Source organism: Ischnura elegans, chromosome 6 (assembly GCF_921293095.1).
Source record: "Ischnura elegans chromosome 6, ioIscEleg1.1, whole genome shotgun sequence".
Classification (NCBI taxonomy): Eukaryota; Metazoa; Arthropoda; class Insecta; order Odonata; family Coenagrionidae; genus Ischnura; species Ischnura elegans.
In genome coordinates, this window is record NC_060251.1 from 119,759,301 (window position 1) to 119,776,892 (window position 17,592).

A 17,592-nucleotide genomic window follows, 5' to 3' on the forward strand; every position below is an offset into this window, starting at 1 on the left:
TGTCCAGCACTTCGTCGTTTCTCCTCCTCTCCATCCACTTCACCTTCTCCATTCTCCTCCTCGCCCACATCTCGAACGCCTCCTGTCTTCTCTCGTCCTCCTTTCCAAGTGTCCATGTTTCCGCACTGTAAAGAGCTTAACTCCAGAGCCGAGTCTTCCCTAGCCTTTTTTTAAACTCATACGTGACTATCGTCTCATAAACTCCTTCAAGTTCCTTTGCAAACGCTATAGTCTTCGTAATGTCTTTACTGCTGTGTCCGTTTTCCTCTAATTTGCTGCCCGAATTGTTGAATATCTCTACCTGCTCATTTTTTTTACGAACCTACTTTTTTTATCTTCAGTCTCGCATTCATTCCTCGATATCCGTAGAAAAAACCGCATGACCGTGGTCTTCTGATACATTCAAAAATATGAAATCTAAAATAAAATTAAAGAGATAATATCCTAAGATGTGCTTCCCATAAATATGTATGCAAAATTAAATATCTTTCAGATCTATTTAATTATTCTTTATTCATATTTCTTGCGTGATACTCTTGAGGGCTTGGTCAAATTATTATTAAGTAAGAAAACCGCCTGTATGTCAATGTATCACGTCATTTGAAAAGCGTCGTCAGGGCATCGGCTGAGCTTAAACATAATGATATAGAGAAAAATATGTGGACTATTCTCTACATCGGGAGATCAACCAATACTCAGGGTACAGTAAATTCTGTTTCGCATGTGCTAGAACGCGTCGCCGTGGCGACAGCGCGGGGTACCTTATTCCGATATTTCCCTTCCTCCGCACCTGCCCTGGAGGCAGGCCCTTAAATCGCAGCGCCCCTGTGCTTCCCTTCATCTCCTCCCGAGGTCGTGGCGTGTAAGACGTATAGGACTCGGGTGCTTGGCTTGAGGAGCGAATCCGCGCGGGCACACCCTGGCTCTCATTTCCGGGGCTGTAACTGTACCCGGGCGAAGAGTCAAAATTAAATGATACATTTTGATCTTCATTGAAAGAAATTTTAATGCCTAAAAAAGATTGAATCTTGTCAACCATTTGGAGTTCGTTTTTCTACGGAAGTGAGGCATTGAGAACAAGGGCGGATTCAGGATCTATTTCTGGGGGGTGGGGGGTATGAGGAGGGGGATCTGGGGATAAGGGTCTGACAGGCAGACGGTAATCTCATATTTGAGATTAAATACAACGAACAACAATTACTGCACGGAATATTCTCTTTATTTTAATTTGAAATTTAATAAAATGAAATTAAATTATTGAGGATCCTTAATACACAAAACAAAACGAACTTGATGATAACGTATAAAAAATCTTGTCTTTTTGTTCGGCGCCTGGAGGGGGCTCGTGACCCCGTGCCCCTCCCCCCCCCCTTTAATCAGTCTATGATTGAGAATGACCGCGGCGGAGAAAGCAAGGATAGAGGCCTTCGAAATGTGGTGCTACAGAAGAATGATGAGGATCAAATAGATCGAGCGAGTTAGTAACGAGGAAGTCCTAAGAAGGGTAGGAGAGAAGAGAAGCCTCATGAAAACCTTAATAAGCAGACGGAATAACCTAATCGACATGATGGCCTGATGAAGACAATAGTCGAAGGCCAAGAAGGCGGCAGGAACCGAAAAGGAATAAAATTTACGGAATAGTTGAAGAAAAATGAGAATGACGTGTAAATACGTTGGAGTGGAAAGATAAGGTGGCAAGAGAGTTGGGTGGAGAGCTGCGTTGAACTTATCTTGTGTATGTTGACCTGCGATGATGATTTAAATTTTGTTGATTAATCGAACTGATGTGTTGCTTTCTCCGAGGGAAAAGAAATTTACTGTCAACAGATATTCTTCGGTATGTATAAGACCAAAGTTCTACCTAATTGCGCCAGGTAATTTATTTTAATATCCATTTTTTAAAACTTTATTCGCCCGTCATTCTGACGTAGCAGAAAAAAACTATCATCGAAATCTATCGAACTTATCAAAACGATCGGTTTCAGGGTTTATTTTGTGAAATTTCTCCGTGACTGAAGAATGACAACCTTTGCGAATTTCATTGAGTGAGAAAATATATTGCGACCCAAGTTTCAGCACGTTGCATAATCATCAGGCCACGTCACGATAAATTGTCTTACCTATTGACATTCGCAACGTTTTTCTTTTTCCCATTATCGAATGCATATTTTCATCAGCCCCTGTTGCAAGCCGTGATGTCGCAAAAGTCTCATGTAATCCCATCGTCTTTGTTACAATTTCTTTTCCCCGAAATGTCGCTGTTGTTTCCATGGTATCAACCCGTTAATCCTCGTCTCTTTTGTCTCGGCGACCAGGTGTACCAGACGGCCAACGGCTACTTCGTGGTCACCCCGGAGAGCAAGCGTCGCTCGACCGTCGGCATGGTGATGCCGGGCGACTGTCCCTCCCCCTCCATCCGGCACTCCAAGCGCTCCTCCCCACGCCCCTCCATCTGCTCCTCCTCCTCGTTCGCACCCACCAGCACCCCCGCACCGCCCAGCACCAGCAACGCCACTGCACCCAGCGGTGGCAATGGCGGCAGCAGCCGGTACAACTTGCCGTGCCCGGAGACGAGTCTGAACGGGCCGACGCCGTCGACGCGCAGCATGCTCATGTCGATGGACGAGGCGATGGCCAAGGTGCACGGGGAAATGGAGACGGTGCGCGAGGGGCACATCACGCACCAGGCCGTGCAGACCAACCTCGCCGACGTCATCTGCGGGGGTGAGTGCGTTCGCGAAACATCAACAAACAATCGTGATGATCCTCGGTGTTCTTTCATTGACCACTTTAATTTCTTATTATTAGAAATGCGTGAAAATCGCAAATGCGATGTGCGCAAATAAATGCGACATAGATGCGATGACTGGACTTTTATTATATTTTTACAAAAAATTGACTTTTCGACGGCAAAATTCGTACATTTTGTGCCGAGCGCAGTTTAAATGCTCCGCCGACACTCACCGCATGTGAGCGACTGGCCAGCTGCTAGTTGGCTGGGACTCCACGTGGCCGCGAACTACAAGTGGGCGCGGGCAAGCTGCACCTCCGCCACTATATGTCTTATTCCTTAATTTATTATTGTTCTAAAACATATTTATTAAAATATTTTGAATTATTTAAAATATTCTGTATATTGTCATATAACTGTGCTTCACTACATTTTATCGTCATCTACCTAATTATGAAAATAAAAAATAGACGCTACAAAATGCGATAAACTGTTATTAAAAGCACGATAAAATAAAAATGAAAGTGCGCCTCGCCTCGCCGGAATTTCTGTTTTAATTATTTTTCACTAGCCCCAGCCTTCAGGCTGTCTCCAGTGGGTTTCTTTAAGGTTGGTTTCTGCTATTTAATAGTCTTTGTGTTTTTCAGTTTTTCTGTTTGTTTTGATTTATGGGGAAGGGATGTGGTTTGGGATGAGGGCCGAGTTTGGCGTGCGATGTCTGGAGCCTGGATCTGGAGTATAGTCCCAAAGATCTACAATTTTTTCGTTGCCTGTGCGTATCAGAGTTTTTTTAAATTAATGAAGATTTGATTTTAATTCAGTTAATATCGGTGTAACCTTGAGATCTTTCCGCAAATCCTTGTTTCTTATATACCACGGGGCGCCCACCATCTTTCTTAGCAATACATTTTCTGTTTTTTGAATTCTTGACGGATGTGTTTTTGAGGCCATCAGCCAGACTGGGGATGCGTATGTTAACAACGGTTTCAACATGGTTTTATACAGGAGACATTTAGTTTTTAGTGATAGTTTCGATTTCTTCTGGAGCAATGGCCCAAGAGCTGCTGCAGCGGCTTTAGTTTTTCCTATTGCGTTATTTATTTGATGATTCCAGATTAGCTTTTTGTCCAAGGTTACGCCTAAAAATGTTGTTGATTCTTTCCTTTTAATTTCTTTATTGCCGTAGAAGATTGGATTGCCGGTGCCGGCTTTTGGGCGCCGACTAAAAGTCATATGGATGCATTTATTCGGGTTTGCAGTTAGCTTCCGTGAGTCCGCCCAATCTTCATAGGAGTCTATCTGTCTTTGAAGCAGCTCAGCCGTTGTTCTCGGGTTTGAACCTTGGGCGTTAAAGGTAGTGTCGTCTGCGTATAGGAATGCGTCGTTGCCAGGAATGAAGGGAAGGTCATTTAAAAATGAAAGTGCGACTTTCACGTATCTCTACTTATTATTATTTTTACGGCTATTCACTAAGTAATGTTACGAAACCGGCAATTAGGAGAACAAGATTGGCTGCCTCCCGGCCAATCGCGTTAGACCTTACAACCAATTGAAGACTATATAAGCTGGCAAACTTCATCCACTCACCATTAGCCCTGATGATGGAACCCGACTCTTTTTCCGAAACGTCGGCAGAATGGAGGGAGACCACCCGGCTGAAAGCCCGAATAGCCTTTTTCGAACTTTAATTAGTTGTTTTCCCCACTTCCACCCGATAAAAAAATTTCAACGATTTTTATTAGGGTAAATATTTTTGCGTAAATTGTTACATCAGCAAAATTGTTTTCTATCTATGTACATGTCATACTCTCCATGCTTCCCTAATTGTGTATTACAAATAATCCAACCCAACGCGGAAAAAAGAAATATTGTTGATTTAATGGTCCTTTGAAATTGTTCTTTTACCCCTCAGTGTTATTTTAATATAAAGATAAACTTTGGTATAAAAGATAAAAAATGTATCATCCAATATCTATCCTACTTACCTAACTCTGAAACCCCGTGAAGGGAAAGAAAACATTTAAAAAAACATGTGTTATCGCTATAAATGTGGCCATTTCACCACGCTCTTATGATATCACTCTATTTTCTCTTGGTTTGTTAGTCCTTCCGGGAAAAATATCGAGACTCAAATTCAGCCCAATTCCCGATTAGCTAACAACCTAAAACTTTGAGTGCAGACCAGATCCAGATGACAATGCCTTCTTAAGCTTTTTTTCGGTGGTCATATGCAGTGTGACGTGAGTAAGGCTGGAGAATTCCGACGTCATCCGCTGGGGTCGCGCTCGTCGTGATTGGTTGCTGCGATCCGTATAAGTCGGCCGAAATTCTTAATGCTCACTTCACTGGCCTGAAGAAGCCGACAGCAACGCCGGCGAAACTGAAGTCGTGACACTAAAGACACGCGCACTAATTAATCCAGAAAGCAACGGAAACTCTTCCTTATCAAAAAATATTATTTTTTCGTCATAAATTCAGAAATTTTGATCGAAATGTTAGTATTGTATCAGTAAAATTTATTATTATATTAGTGAAAATGTTGGCGTCGCTGGTACGAGGGATGTTTCTTTTCAACCTCCGATGAACAGAGGACGAAGAGAGTGATTAAATTAAGAGTGATTTCATTGCTAAATGTTGAGCACACTTTTGGTATATTTTCGACATAATCACATCGGCAATTGAGGTATTAGTCGTGCCTGTGGACAAGTTTTACTATAGTATCTTCTTCATGGAATGTTGCCGCCAGTGACCTCCAATGAAATTTGCCTTAGTTATGAAGCTCAAAGCCGGTTTGAAAACCCTTTCCTCCGAGCCACTTCCTCACTTCAGTGTTAAGATGGAAGTCACACGGCACTATGTCGACATTGCACGGCGGGTTATCGAAGATATCCCATTCAAATTGCTCAAGGAGCAGTTGGGCTGCGCTGAGATGACGGTTGTTGTCATGGATCAGAACACTTCCTGAAGCCAGCATGTCTCCTCTTTTGTTTTGAATGGGAATGGGTGTGATGTTTCACACTCTATCCAAATTGCAGTAACATTAAAATTCTCTTCATCGGCATAATGGTCAAGACATGTCAATGCTGAAGCCATTCGGCGAGTTTTCTGGCTGCCGCTCCGCAGTGCACACAGGGCGGGAGAATCAATGGAGGCAATTTAGTTAATGGGATTGCTGCTAACCTTAAACTAAGAACTTAAGATCAGAAATGACTTGAGCGTGTGGTGCGGAGGATGCGCAGTTGCCCCACCTGCGCAGTACCCGCCTGTCGCTTGTATGTTGTTCTTGCTGAGATATCGGAGGTTGAAAAAAAACGTCCCTCGTTGTTTATCATTGAAGCCAAGGATCAAATACTGCGCGTGTACGTAGAGGAGGCCCCGACAGTCCGTCCCTTTCGAGTTTGATTTTTTGATGCAACTGAGGGCGCATTTCACTCGCTTTTAAAAAATTGTGAACATCGCAGCGATGAGCACAGAGTGATCTATTTGTTCTCTTTGTATTTGTTCTGTTTAGTATTTGCTCTAGCCAGGAATGGTGGTACGAATTTGGTAGATTATATCATCACGAATCTAAATTTCGGTTAATAGTGCTAGTTGTGGCTTATTTCTCCGTGAAATCCGGACCGTTCTGCCGTCAGCGACACGAGTGGCGATTTCGCGAATTCTTTTGAATGTGCGGTGGGCGACATCGCATTCATTGGCCAATTGGAATGGGGAACATGGATGAAATTTGTTCATCATGCTAGTAAGTCTCACTGAATAGACAATTTTCTCACGGGTCCAAATATATCAGCCAAAACTCTCCTAGTATTCCACAAACGTCATTGAATGCTGAGGAAAAGTGCTCGAATATCGCTTGCAGTCACGTGGCCTAAAACGCCTCCTGACGTCATCGGACGGTACACTATTCACTTCGCTAAGAGAGTAGAGCGGTATAGCCTTGAATGCAAGATATTGAAATAAAAACATCAATTATTTTCGCCAAATTTGCGTTTGAGCCCCTACATAGATCGATTTTCTATCCACTTCAACAGTCTGTCAACAGTGGATACCGTGCCGTGACGTCACGCTCCGATGACGTCGTATTTTCAAGCAGCCGATGAAGATTAATTTTTAAAGACTCATAACTCGGCTAAAAACATTCATCCACCAGATTTTCAGTGAGTACATTTGAGGTAGGAACCTTCATATTATATTACTTTTAAAAAATTGTGCATGTTCCCCATTCCCTATTAGCGTAGCATTCTAAGTCTGGTTGGATGGCGTGTAGACAGCGCCTCTGGAGGGCATATGGGCAAAGAGTGGGGAGGTGTTGGTGACGCTGTTTTTAGGGCGTGTAGGTAGAAAATTGTTAACGCGGAAAGCGCTGAGTACACCTTGGAACCACAGCATTGATAAAAAGGTAATAATAAAGTCGCCTCTTTAAAATTCCGCACGCAATTTAATGAACGGGCCTCGACCGGTTTTCCCCCGTTACGGCGAATCATCAGGGAAATTTTTATCATCATCGCGATCATCATAATCGTCCCTGTGGTGTGTGTATTGAAGTGTGTCCGTCCTTAGCGAATCGGCGCCGCGGACCGGGAAGACTGGTTTAGAATTGGCGGAGGGGTAGCCCGGAGGCAAATCCCCCTGCTCACCAAGTAAACCCATCTCATCCGATGGCTGCTCTGCAATGGAGACGAAAGTTCAAAATGAAGGCGCAAATGCGGACACAGCCCTCCTCCGATATCACGTCTGGTCCTCCATACCTCTTTTTTTTTAGTGTTTTCATCGCATTTTTCCATGAGACTGAAGTTTGCTGAGCTTTTTTTCTACATGCGTTCTTCCAGAGTCTCAGTACTATTCTTCTACTCTTTACCAAATTTTCCGTAGTTTTTCACCGGATAGAGCGGCTTCAGGCTGGCATTGTCCGTGTTACAAATGGTTGTAGTCAACCTATTGTCGGACCTTATGGCGTGATTATGTTGAACGAATTATCCTCATGAACTCTGACATTATGTTCTTAGATTTTTCTTGGAATATTAGTCTCCAAATTTCCAGTTAACAGTTTTAAAAAAACATGTAAGACCAACGTTTAGGAAATTAATTTTTCCATAATCAAGGTTTTCATGTCACCATAAACAACCTCATTGTATAACAGCCTTGATTATGGAAAAATCAAGTCTCTAAACGTTGGTCTTACGTATTTTCATAATTAAAAAAATTCAAGTAATCATGATGGTGGCTGTGTTGGTTCAAAGTAGAATTTTTTCATAAAGTTGGCCGCGGGGAATCGTGATCTTGGCTGAGCTCATCTAGTCTGCTTCCTGAAAGCGAGAGAGACAGTGCAATGGAGATGATAGCCTTCAAGGTGGTGGATACGCGCCTTCTCCGTTTCCCGTTTATGGTGGCTTCGGTGTCACTGCATAAGGCGGGCACTTTGCCATATTAGGAAAGAGTCGAAGGGAAGCATCGGGAATCGCGAAGCAAAGACTGATTTACACAGGCACGCACATATTGACGGCATTCGCATCGTGTTTACTCTCCTCTTTGGATACTTTCGCCTCACATCAGAGAGAAACAGCGTCACTCAAGTGGTCACAATGGTGGTAAAATGGCGGCTGCGCAATAATCCGAAGATGAGGCCGAAATTTGCTTCGCGTGGTGCTTTGGTGGTGCACGGGTTGCCCAATATATTACATTGGTGCTATATTTGGAGTAGGCGACCGACAGCTGAGGCCATTCACGTCGTGAGGGAACGGTATGGGTGGAGAGAAACTCGGCGTCGGATTTGCTTGCCCTCAGCGCCAAAGGGACCTCGGCTTAACGTCCCATCCGACGGACGGAGTGCTTGCTCCCCTTGAAATGTCCTCCACCAAGCACTCGAGCAGGGATCGGGCGGTCTCTGTAAAATCTCTGCCACCGTCGGGATAGGAACTCGGGCTCAGCGGGCGGGAAGCCAACATTCGAGAAACCACACCAACCCCTCTGCCCATGTCTCTGTCTCTGTTCATTTTGTGGTGAATTCGCACGCATCGTAAAAGTATCCACTTCGATAACTAAGCTAGACATTTCGTTGAAAGAATGCTGAAAGTTAAAGTCACAGTTGAGCGTCTGAACTGAAACCCACGTTCCCTGCCGTCTTATGAAGTGGTCGTAGTTTAGTCTCCATCGATGTTTGCTCCAGAAATCTGCCTGATGCTTCGAAAAATTTTAATGTTTTGGGCTTTTGCGGAAATAATTAATACTGACCAGTGACTCGGTTGCAAACCATATGAAAAGTAATCGTATTGAAAGGTAGATTGTGAGAGGATGTGTCCTTGGCTTGTCGTCTCTTGAGTGGATGTGTCGCGGGCAGGTGTCATTGGGGGAAAACTTCAGTGGGGGGCACTTACTGACAGTGGCGTAGCGAGGGGGGGTTTTGGGGGATATAACCCCCCCAGAGTTCAGAGAAATTTTATGTTCAATCCATTTTTACTTAATTGGATTGATATTGCTATTAGAATAGTGTAAGAATTAATTCAATAACCCTCAGAAAGCCGTATAACTCACGATTTTGAACCATTTACCTTAAAAATTCCGCAATTTATTAATCTCGCACCTACCGCATATCCTGGTGTGTATTCCATACCCCCACACACCCCGGTATTAGTTGCACCTAAACCCCCCCCCCCAGCCTTAATTCCTAGCTGCGCCCCTGGGTACTGAAGCCCCCTAAACTCTTCCGCGCCCGTATTAGGTTAAAGGCCACTTTATGGATAAATGTTAGCGATGAATATAAATAAGGATTAACGAAACAATTAGCTTCACAGCTTCGGGGCCTTCATAAAAAAACATTAGCGTCGACTAGACGCCATCTATCATTCTTCAGCAGAAATAAAACAGCAAACTGCCGCACGTAATGTACAGGGATGCCGACTTACAAGCAATATTGGGGGGGCCCAAACCGGGTATCTAGCCCCGGTAAATGTTATAAGTAGTGAATTTTAAGTTTTTTTTAGCATTTTAGAAGATTCATATGATCAACATTAGAACCCTGACAACTCGAATCTCGATATCTGGACATTCCAGGGAAAATCGACAAGTCTGATACACTTTTTCCTCACACCCATAACGAATTTTTGAGGGGGCTCGGGCCCCCTCAGGCCCCATAGAGTCGGCGCCACTGGTAATGTAGTGAAATGGAGTAATTCATTATTTCCTACCCCGTAGATTGTGTGAGCGTCGAGACGTGTGGAGCTTGTTTATTTTCAATTTTGCAATTGATCATCGAGAGAATTGGACGATTCGTCAGCTACGAACATTTCTAATGACTACATAAATAAATAACAATAAAATTATTTTCAGGGTTTTCACTCAATGTACAATATTCCCGTAGTTGTTACACAAATTTTCGTAGTTCATTTCCTAGTTTCATGCATCCTCCGGAAAACATCTTTTTGAATGTTCGACGATCTTAATACGTTCAGTAAACCTCGAAAAATATGGCCTCTGCCCATGTCCTCATTAAACCCTAGCCTGAAGGCCGCTATACACGGTGAATGATCATGCTGAATGATCACGTGATCATTCACCGGATCATGCGAGCAAAATAGAACATGTTCTAATTTTCACTGAATGATCATGCGCATGACGGTTCATTCGCGAAATGTTCCGTCATACACGGTGAACGATCATGCGCATGATCATGCTGAATTATCATGCGAATGAAATCATTCGCCGTGTATAGCGGCCTTTACAATGGCAGACTCCGCCATCCCAATAATGGAAGCGTATCAGCGACGACTCGACTTATAATGTTGTGTGAGTGGAATCCAGAGGTCTCTGCAGCGGCGAGGACTCTCTATAACTCGTGTCCTCGCTTAACGCATTCTCTGGAGTCACCTGAGGATGTTTGATTTGGCGCTGGACCTGGGCACTTGGATGATGGGAAGTCACCCTCGATATATATATATATGGCGGTCCTAAAGACGGCATTGCTTTCGGACCGGTCGTAATTTTACAACACGAGGGTCAGATTAAACGCTCCATCTATAACATGGCCGCCTCAATTCGCATGTGCGACCCAGGACGACTCATTTATGGCCGACATTCAGTTATGGACCGGCTCCACGAGTTTCGTTGTGATTACGGTTGAATATTTCGTTGATGCGGAAGTGGAAAACAGCGGGTGTAACAGTTTTTTATACCGTTTTAATTAGTGTTTGTACGGAGAATTTGATTTATTGGAATTAGTTTGGGGAGGAATAAAGTTCATCATATTATTTTGAACTGGGGACCATGGTAACGTATTTACTCGATCGGATGAGGGAGCGTTGATGTAATTCCCATTTCCCACAGTAATTTTTTCCGTCCCTCTTGAGTGATAGCTCCACCGATAGGTTTTCATGGACCAGAATTGTGATCGCTCATGGACCCATCATTTTCTGAACCACATGCAGTGGCGTAGCCAGGGGGGAGAGTCCTGGGTGTTCGGACCCCCCCACCCCCGACATATAAAAAAAAACAAGCACTTTCCTTTATAGAAGAAAATTCTATATATTCAAAAAATATTGAAAAATCATGAATTTAAAAAATATTTCTTTAGCAAATGAAGTTTTTTCGATTATGAAAAGTGGTCAAATTAGGTTAAAACCCATTACTTAGTACCCTGTTTTTCAAAAATTTCCCCCCCCCCCCCTGGTTTTGGACCCCTCTGAACGAAATTCCTGGCTACGCCACTGACCACATGGTCATCCCCACCGTCCCTTTTTCAACCACTTCTTGTATCTCTTTCTGTATTTACAATTGCCATTACATTACAAGCAAAACGTGGCGTCCCATACAAAAAAATCTGTGCTGTGGCTGTACTAAAGCTGCACTGTAACTGTGCTAAAAGGGCTGTACTGTGACTCTAATTAAACTGCACTTGAATTGAAACATCGCAGTACAGTTATAGCACGGTCAGAGTGCAGTTGTCATAGCACAGTCACAGTGGAGTTGTCATAGCACAGTCACAGTGGAGTTGCCATAGCACAGTCAGAGTACAGTTGCCTTAGCACAGTCATAGTGCAGTTGCCATAGCACAGCCACAGTGCAGCTGCCATAGCACAGTTTTTACTGTAATATACTCTGTCCATGAATCAATAATTGAGTCTTGATGTGGCTATTGCATTCCCTGTATATATTATTGAAAACAAGAAGCAGAATTAAATCAAGATAGGCCAATTAGCAGAGATATATAGTTCCCTTTTTAGGTGTTTGAAGATTGGTTGCCTGATCCAATCAGAAAACCGCTAAGAGATAACAGTGGCCAAAACGACTACACTCATTCGAATGTTGACTAGTCTAAGGAAAGATAAACCATATTCCTAACAGACACTCACTGAATTTGTTACGTTCCACTTCCTTAATATGAACAAAGTTTATGGTACTAAAAATATTGCTATCGAAGCCCTTAGGTTCTATGAGAAAAATTGACAAATCCTATTCTGCACATCAACGGGCACTCAACATAAAAACCACCACAATTTACTTCAGTGCTATTTGTCTAGTTGCCACAAATATGCCCACCTCGATAGTTTTTGTTGATGAAGTTTCAGTGCTAACGCCGTGGAGCACAATAAATGACAATAAGATATGAAAATAAAAGAAATTTATTAAATACAAATATACTCATGATTATACCTAAACATAAAAATGAAAGTCTTGTTAAGGCATGGCCGCTCAATTCATTTGCCTCTTTGGCTTCCTTCCTGAAATTAAAAGGAAAAAACATTACATACTGATATCTAATAAAGTGTTACTTCAAAATGTGACTATTTAAGTTTGTCTGAATTTAATTTTAGAGAAGTTGAGTACTTACCTCCAGCAGCAGATTATAAATAAAGATATGTCTTTTTTCAACTCTCTCGTGCTTCGCAAGGAGTAGATTGCGAGTCGTCGAAATCAATCGTGGAAAGTTGATTCATCGCGAACCACACGGATTTCAGCAAAATCGACGATATCACTTCACCCGCAAGAAAAATTCCCGGCTAAGTAGCTAATTTTGATGTAATTGAAGTAAAGTTCACTTCTTCATGTTCTTAGCGTCGATCTTACATCGACGTATCCATCGTACAGCGTAGAATTCAGAGCACGTAAACAAGTAATGTTACAATCGGTTCAACACCAATGCTCTAACAAAGATGGCTGAGTATCGGCGGAAGTTGTTCTTTTGACCATACTTTACCAAAATAATAAGCAAGCTGGAGCTATGCATTGCCGCTGTAATGTCAGCATAAATTTTTATATAATTTACGCATTCATATTCTCATGGAAATGATAGTTGATCGTAATATGAAATAATATAGGAAATACTTTCTCCTGTCAATGACTAGTTTAAGTCCAGCCCTGTCGCAGTGGTTTGAGCCATAGTACAGATCCAGTCATGTTACCCAGCCCAGTCACAGTCCACTTTTAGCCACAGTACACTTCCAGTCATGTTTTCTAGCCCTGTCACAGTCCAGTTTGAGCTATAGTACAGTTCCAGTCCAGTTACCCAACCCAGTCACAGTCCAGTTTGAGCCATAGTACAGCTCCAGTCATGTTACCCAGCCCAGTCAAAGTGCAGTCTGAGCTCTAGCACAGTGATCCAGCACTGTTACAGTACAGTTCTTCTCAAATTCTAGCTGCCATAGTACAGTCTAGTACAGAAAAGTGTACTGTGACTGTGCTAAACACAGAGTTTAGTCCAGTTACAGTGCAGATTTAGTGCAGTCGCAGCACAGATTTTTTTGTAGTTACAATCGCTGTTAGCAGGCGTACGCTCTGATTGGCCAAACGACAGTGCTAGCGTTGTTTTCAGCAACGGAAAAATGGGTGTGCAGAGTAATGGAAAAAATTAACACGATTTCCATCACGGAAAGTGGTCGCATGAAATGGTCGTTTTTCTGCCATCATTCAGAGTGAGTTTCGGAAAAATGATCTTTTGATTCAGTCTCAGTAGAGGTGGGCCAAACAATTGCTTTCCGGTTCGATTACTACTGATTAGGAAGCATCGACTGTATAATTACGTGAGGCTTTTAGGGGGGGAGAGAGGGGTCAAGCCGACTCTCACCCAATCTCTGGGTGGGGGGATCCTGGCAAGTGTCACGTAATTTTTTTTTATCCGCAAGAAACAGGGAAAAATGCCATCCTAGTTATCGTAAATACCAGTCTTAACTAATATTAAGTAAAAATACTCATTTGGAACAATCTTGCGTGGGATTAGAGGGAGTGAGTCGAACCAAATCTCACGAAGTGGTAGGGGAGGTCATAAAATCACCTAAAATAATTAATGGACGCCTCCTAATGGTACATTTCAGTTTGAAGTACTGAGTAGCGATTACTTTTTACTCCCACTTCACAGTTGTATCCACTTGCGGTAATCGTGTGAGCATAGTTTTCGATACTTCAGTTATTAATCATCTAGGTGCATCTGAAAATGTTATTACTGATTCCTTTTTAGCGTTTACATATACTTGAACACATATCTTTAGTCTAGTGGGTAGAGTGCTTGACTGCTGGTTGAAGAGTTCTGGGTTCATGTCCCTGGTGAGGCCTTTGGACGCACCCTAATTCAAAATTCTAAAAGTGTTTGGTGGCGTTAGAGGATAAGGTAGTGGCCCCCTCACACTGAATATTGCAACTCCTGAGACCTAGTCTAGGGTGATCTCTAACCCAGGGGTGCAGCTAGAAATTAAGGCTAGGGGAGGTTTTAGGTGCAACTTGACCTGGGGTGTGTGGTATATCCACCAGGATAAGTGGGAGGTCCGGGGGGCCCTCCCACAGAAATTTTTTAAGATATATGGTTCAAAATGGTGAGTTTTTTTTGCTTTCTGAGGGATATTTTATCAATCCCTTCACACTTCTATAAGTATATTTATCAAATGAAGTAAAATGGATTAAACTTAAAAGTTTCTCTGAGCTTTGGGGGGGGGGGGGGGGGGGTTTATCCCCTTAAACCCCCCCCCCCCTTGCTGCGCCAGTGCTCTAACCTCAACCATCCAAACAAACACTGAGTGAGGGTTTAATCACTAGTTAGTGAGTTCATTTCAAATTTGGTTAAATTACCTATGTTCCCAAGGATGGGGGTTGGGAACCATATGAGAGGCTGATGTGTTATGCTGACTGTTTAAATATTTTCTGATCTATTCTTGGATTTCTAATTCAATTTACCACACATATGCTATTACTCTCAATTGAAATCTCGTGTTCTTGTTTAAATTATTGTAACACAAGTGGATCTCAATGGGCTCTGTGATAATGTGGTTCCAATGTGTGGTGATCGATGGAGAATTTTTGCATCAGCTCATTTAATGGTATGGTCTTTGCAGATGCTGTGTTCTGCTTCTGACAAATTTTATGGTTTTCCCAATCTAAAGTGCCTTCACTGTTCCTTTAGCCTGGTTACAGAAGTTCAGCCGCTCTCTCTCAAACGTGGAGAATCTGAAATCAGTGGAGGATCTTTTTAATTTTCAAGCTCTGTTGCAATTTGCCATGCCTTAAATCCCCCAGCAGAAAGCACACTCATGCATAACATATGCAGGTCAGTTCAGCTATTGCATTAATTTCATTTCCTATAAAGAATCATTTGACTTTTTGAATGTATGTGTGATTGCAGGTATTTTTATGAAGTACCTAACTTGTATTCCTTATGCATAATGTGCATTTGTTCCCCTTGGAATTATGCAAAACAAACCGTGCGCATCATGCATGTGTTATCATTGAGAATTGAGGGTAAAAGAAAATTCCATTTGTGGACTGTTCATAGCAATTATATGTCTGTGTTCCTCTCCGCAGGCAATGCAAATGACAAGGTGCTGTATGGGCGAATCAGCAAGCCCTCCGCGTCTGCTGGTGGTGGTCGGCCCAGGTCCAACTCTCTACGCTTCTTTGGCTCCAAGCGTCGCGCGACGTCGGCCTCGTCGCTGGTTGGGGGGCAGCACAGCTCCCCCTCCCCCCCTCCCTCCTCGGTGGGCGTGGGGCGACACAGGCGCTCGGCCTCGCTGCGCCTCTACCCCTCGTCCTGCGCCTCCCTCTCCTACTCCTCCTCGTCCTCCACCACCTCCTCATCCTCCTCCTCCCACGCTTCACCACTCTCCGACTCACACGCCACACCCAACAACAACAACAACAGTGAGTGCTTCTTTGTATAGTGGTAATAGTGCAGTACACTTCCGATCATCCCAATGGGCTTATGATGGTGAGATACGGCACGAATAATCAAAAAACTCAGATAACCCAAACTTTCACTTAAATGTCTGGTAAAGTTCATAATTTCCCTATAACAAACAATATATTATTGTTTATGCAGTTATTTTTTTATTTACGAGTGCTTCCCGGACTCAATGAGAGCTTTCTTCGCCAGTTCGCGATTTTTTTAGCGGTGATAACATGGTTGTACTCGTATTATTAATGCTCCATGTAAGGCCTGGTTTTGAAAACCACACCTCCGTGTCTGTGTGATCACGGATAAAGAAAAGTGGTTTATACGAATGCTTCAAAACCACTCCTTGACGTCAGAAACTACACTGTCAGGCACCACGCCTCGTAGTCGCGTCTTGCACAAGTTGCCCGGGTTGCAACTGCTGCGGGACGTGCATCCTTGATCAAGGACCGCGGTCACGCACTGCGAGGCTTGGAAAACAGAAACACGGTGCTCCCATGAATGCAGCCAGTGCGTGATCGCCTCCGTTTTACGAAGGGGATTCTAACGAAAATAATAAGCCTGGTGTATCCTAGAATTAATGCAGTAATTCCGATGATTGTGCATCGGATTTTATGTTTTCATAAAGGTCGCGGAAAAAATTGAGCAAGAGTGAAAATCATGCATGGATAATCCGCAACATGGATAAACCGCATCCGGATAATCGGGAGTCTGCTGAAGTAGTAATGCGACCTCTAATATCACCTATGTCGAACTTCTTGACCAATATTTAAAACTGATGGGATGGGCACACATGCGTAATGTAAGGGGTGCTTCACAGCACTAAGCAGTTGCCCATTAAGTGAGAGGAGAAACACCACGCTCACTTCCGATCTCCATAGAGCAGAAGGGAGGAAAACAAGAGAGATTCACGCTGCATATTGTTGTATTTGGTACACTCTCACTGAGTAATCATGATGTCATGGTCAACTAATCACTGAGTGTAGTGTGGCTGAGTACACCCAATGGTTTTCGCTTTCGACTTCAAAGAGGCCAAGAAACTGGATTATTCAATGAATTTTAAGTAGAGATTCAGACTTAGGAGACTTCCTAAGTTTTCACCTTAATTCCCTCCCCAACCTCTTCCTCAATCTCCTCTCTCTTCTGGTTCAGAGAATATCAGTGTATGACTGGTTGCTCCGGTGCCTTGTAGCCTCTTGAATATGATACTATCGGGGCAATCGGAGGACAGTAAAACTGCATGGAAAAGTACAAAGTTATTTTATTTCAAACCATGGAAAAAAATCCACAAAAATAGCCTCATGATGATAAATTTTACTCTTTCAGTTTACTGAAAGATAAAAGTTCCTATGGTCTCCTTAAAACAACTGGACAATGAATGTACTCATTCTACAAGCTGCCAAAGTCATCGGGACTCCATGAAGCAATCACTCGACTTACCATCCAGTGATGGGAAGATACCAAAATATAACTCGCTGGGCTCAGATACAATTACTGTATTTCTCCGAATGCAGAGGAATATTGCCCCCCTCCATTACTTTTACCACAGGCATTTTTGGAAAAAAGGGGGTCTATAGTCAGATATATATGGTACTTTTTCAAATCTATAGAACGATTCCTTAAAATAAAAATTTAACACATTGATTTTGGGTGATACTTCAGCAAAGTTACACTCATAGGAATATATCAGTTCACACTGCATATTGTTCTTGAT

The 17,592-nt window shown here is 42.9% G+C and overlaps 1 protein-coding gene across 3 annotated transcripts in view; it reads left to right on the top strand.

Moving 5' to 3' along the window:
- Positions 1–17,592, top strand: part of LOC124161596 (mucin-19) — a 254,653-nt gene that overhangs the window by 231,958 nt on the left and 5,103 nt on the right. For all 3 annotated transcript variants that reach the window (XM_046537980.1, XM_046537979.1, XM_046537981.1), the window contains 2 exons: positions 2,316–2,724; positions 15,512–15,847. In XM_046537980.1, coding sequence (XP_046393936.1) covers positions 2,316–2,724; positions 15,512–15,847 — 745 coding nt within the window. The remainder of the gene's footprint in view (positions 1–2,315; positions 2,725–15,511; positions 15,848–17,592) is intronic.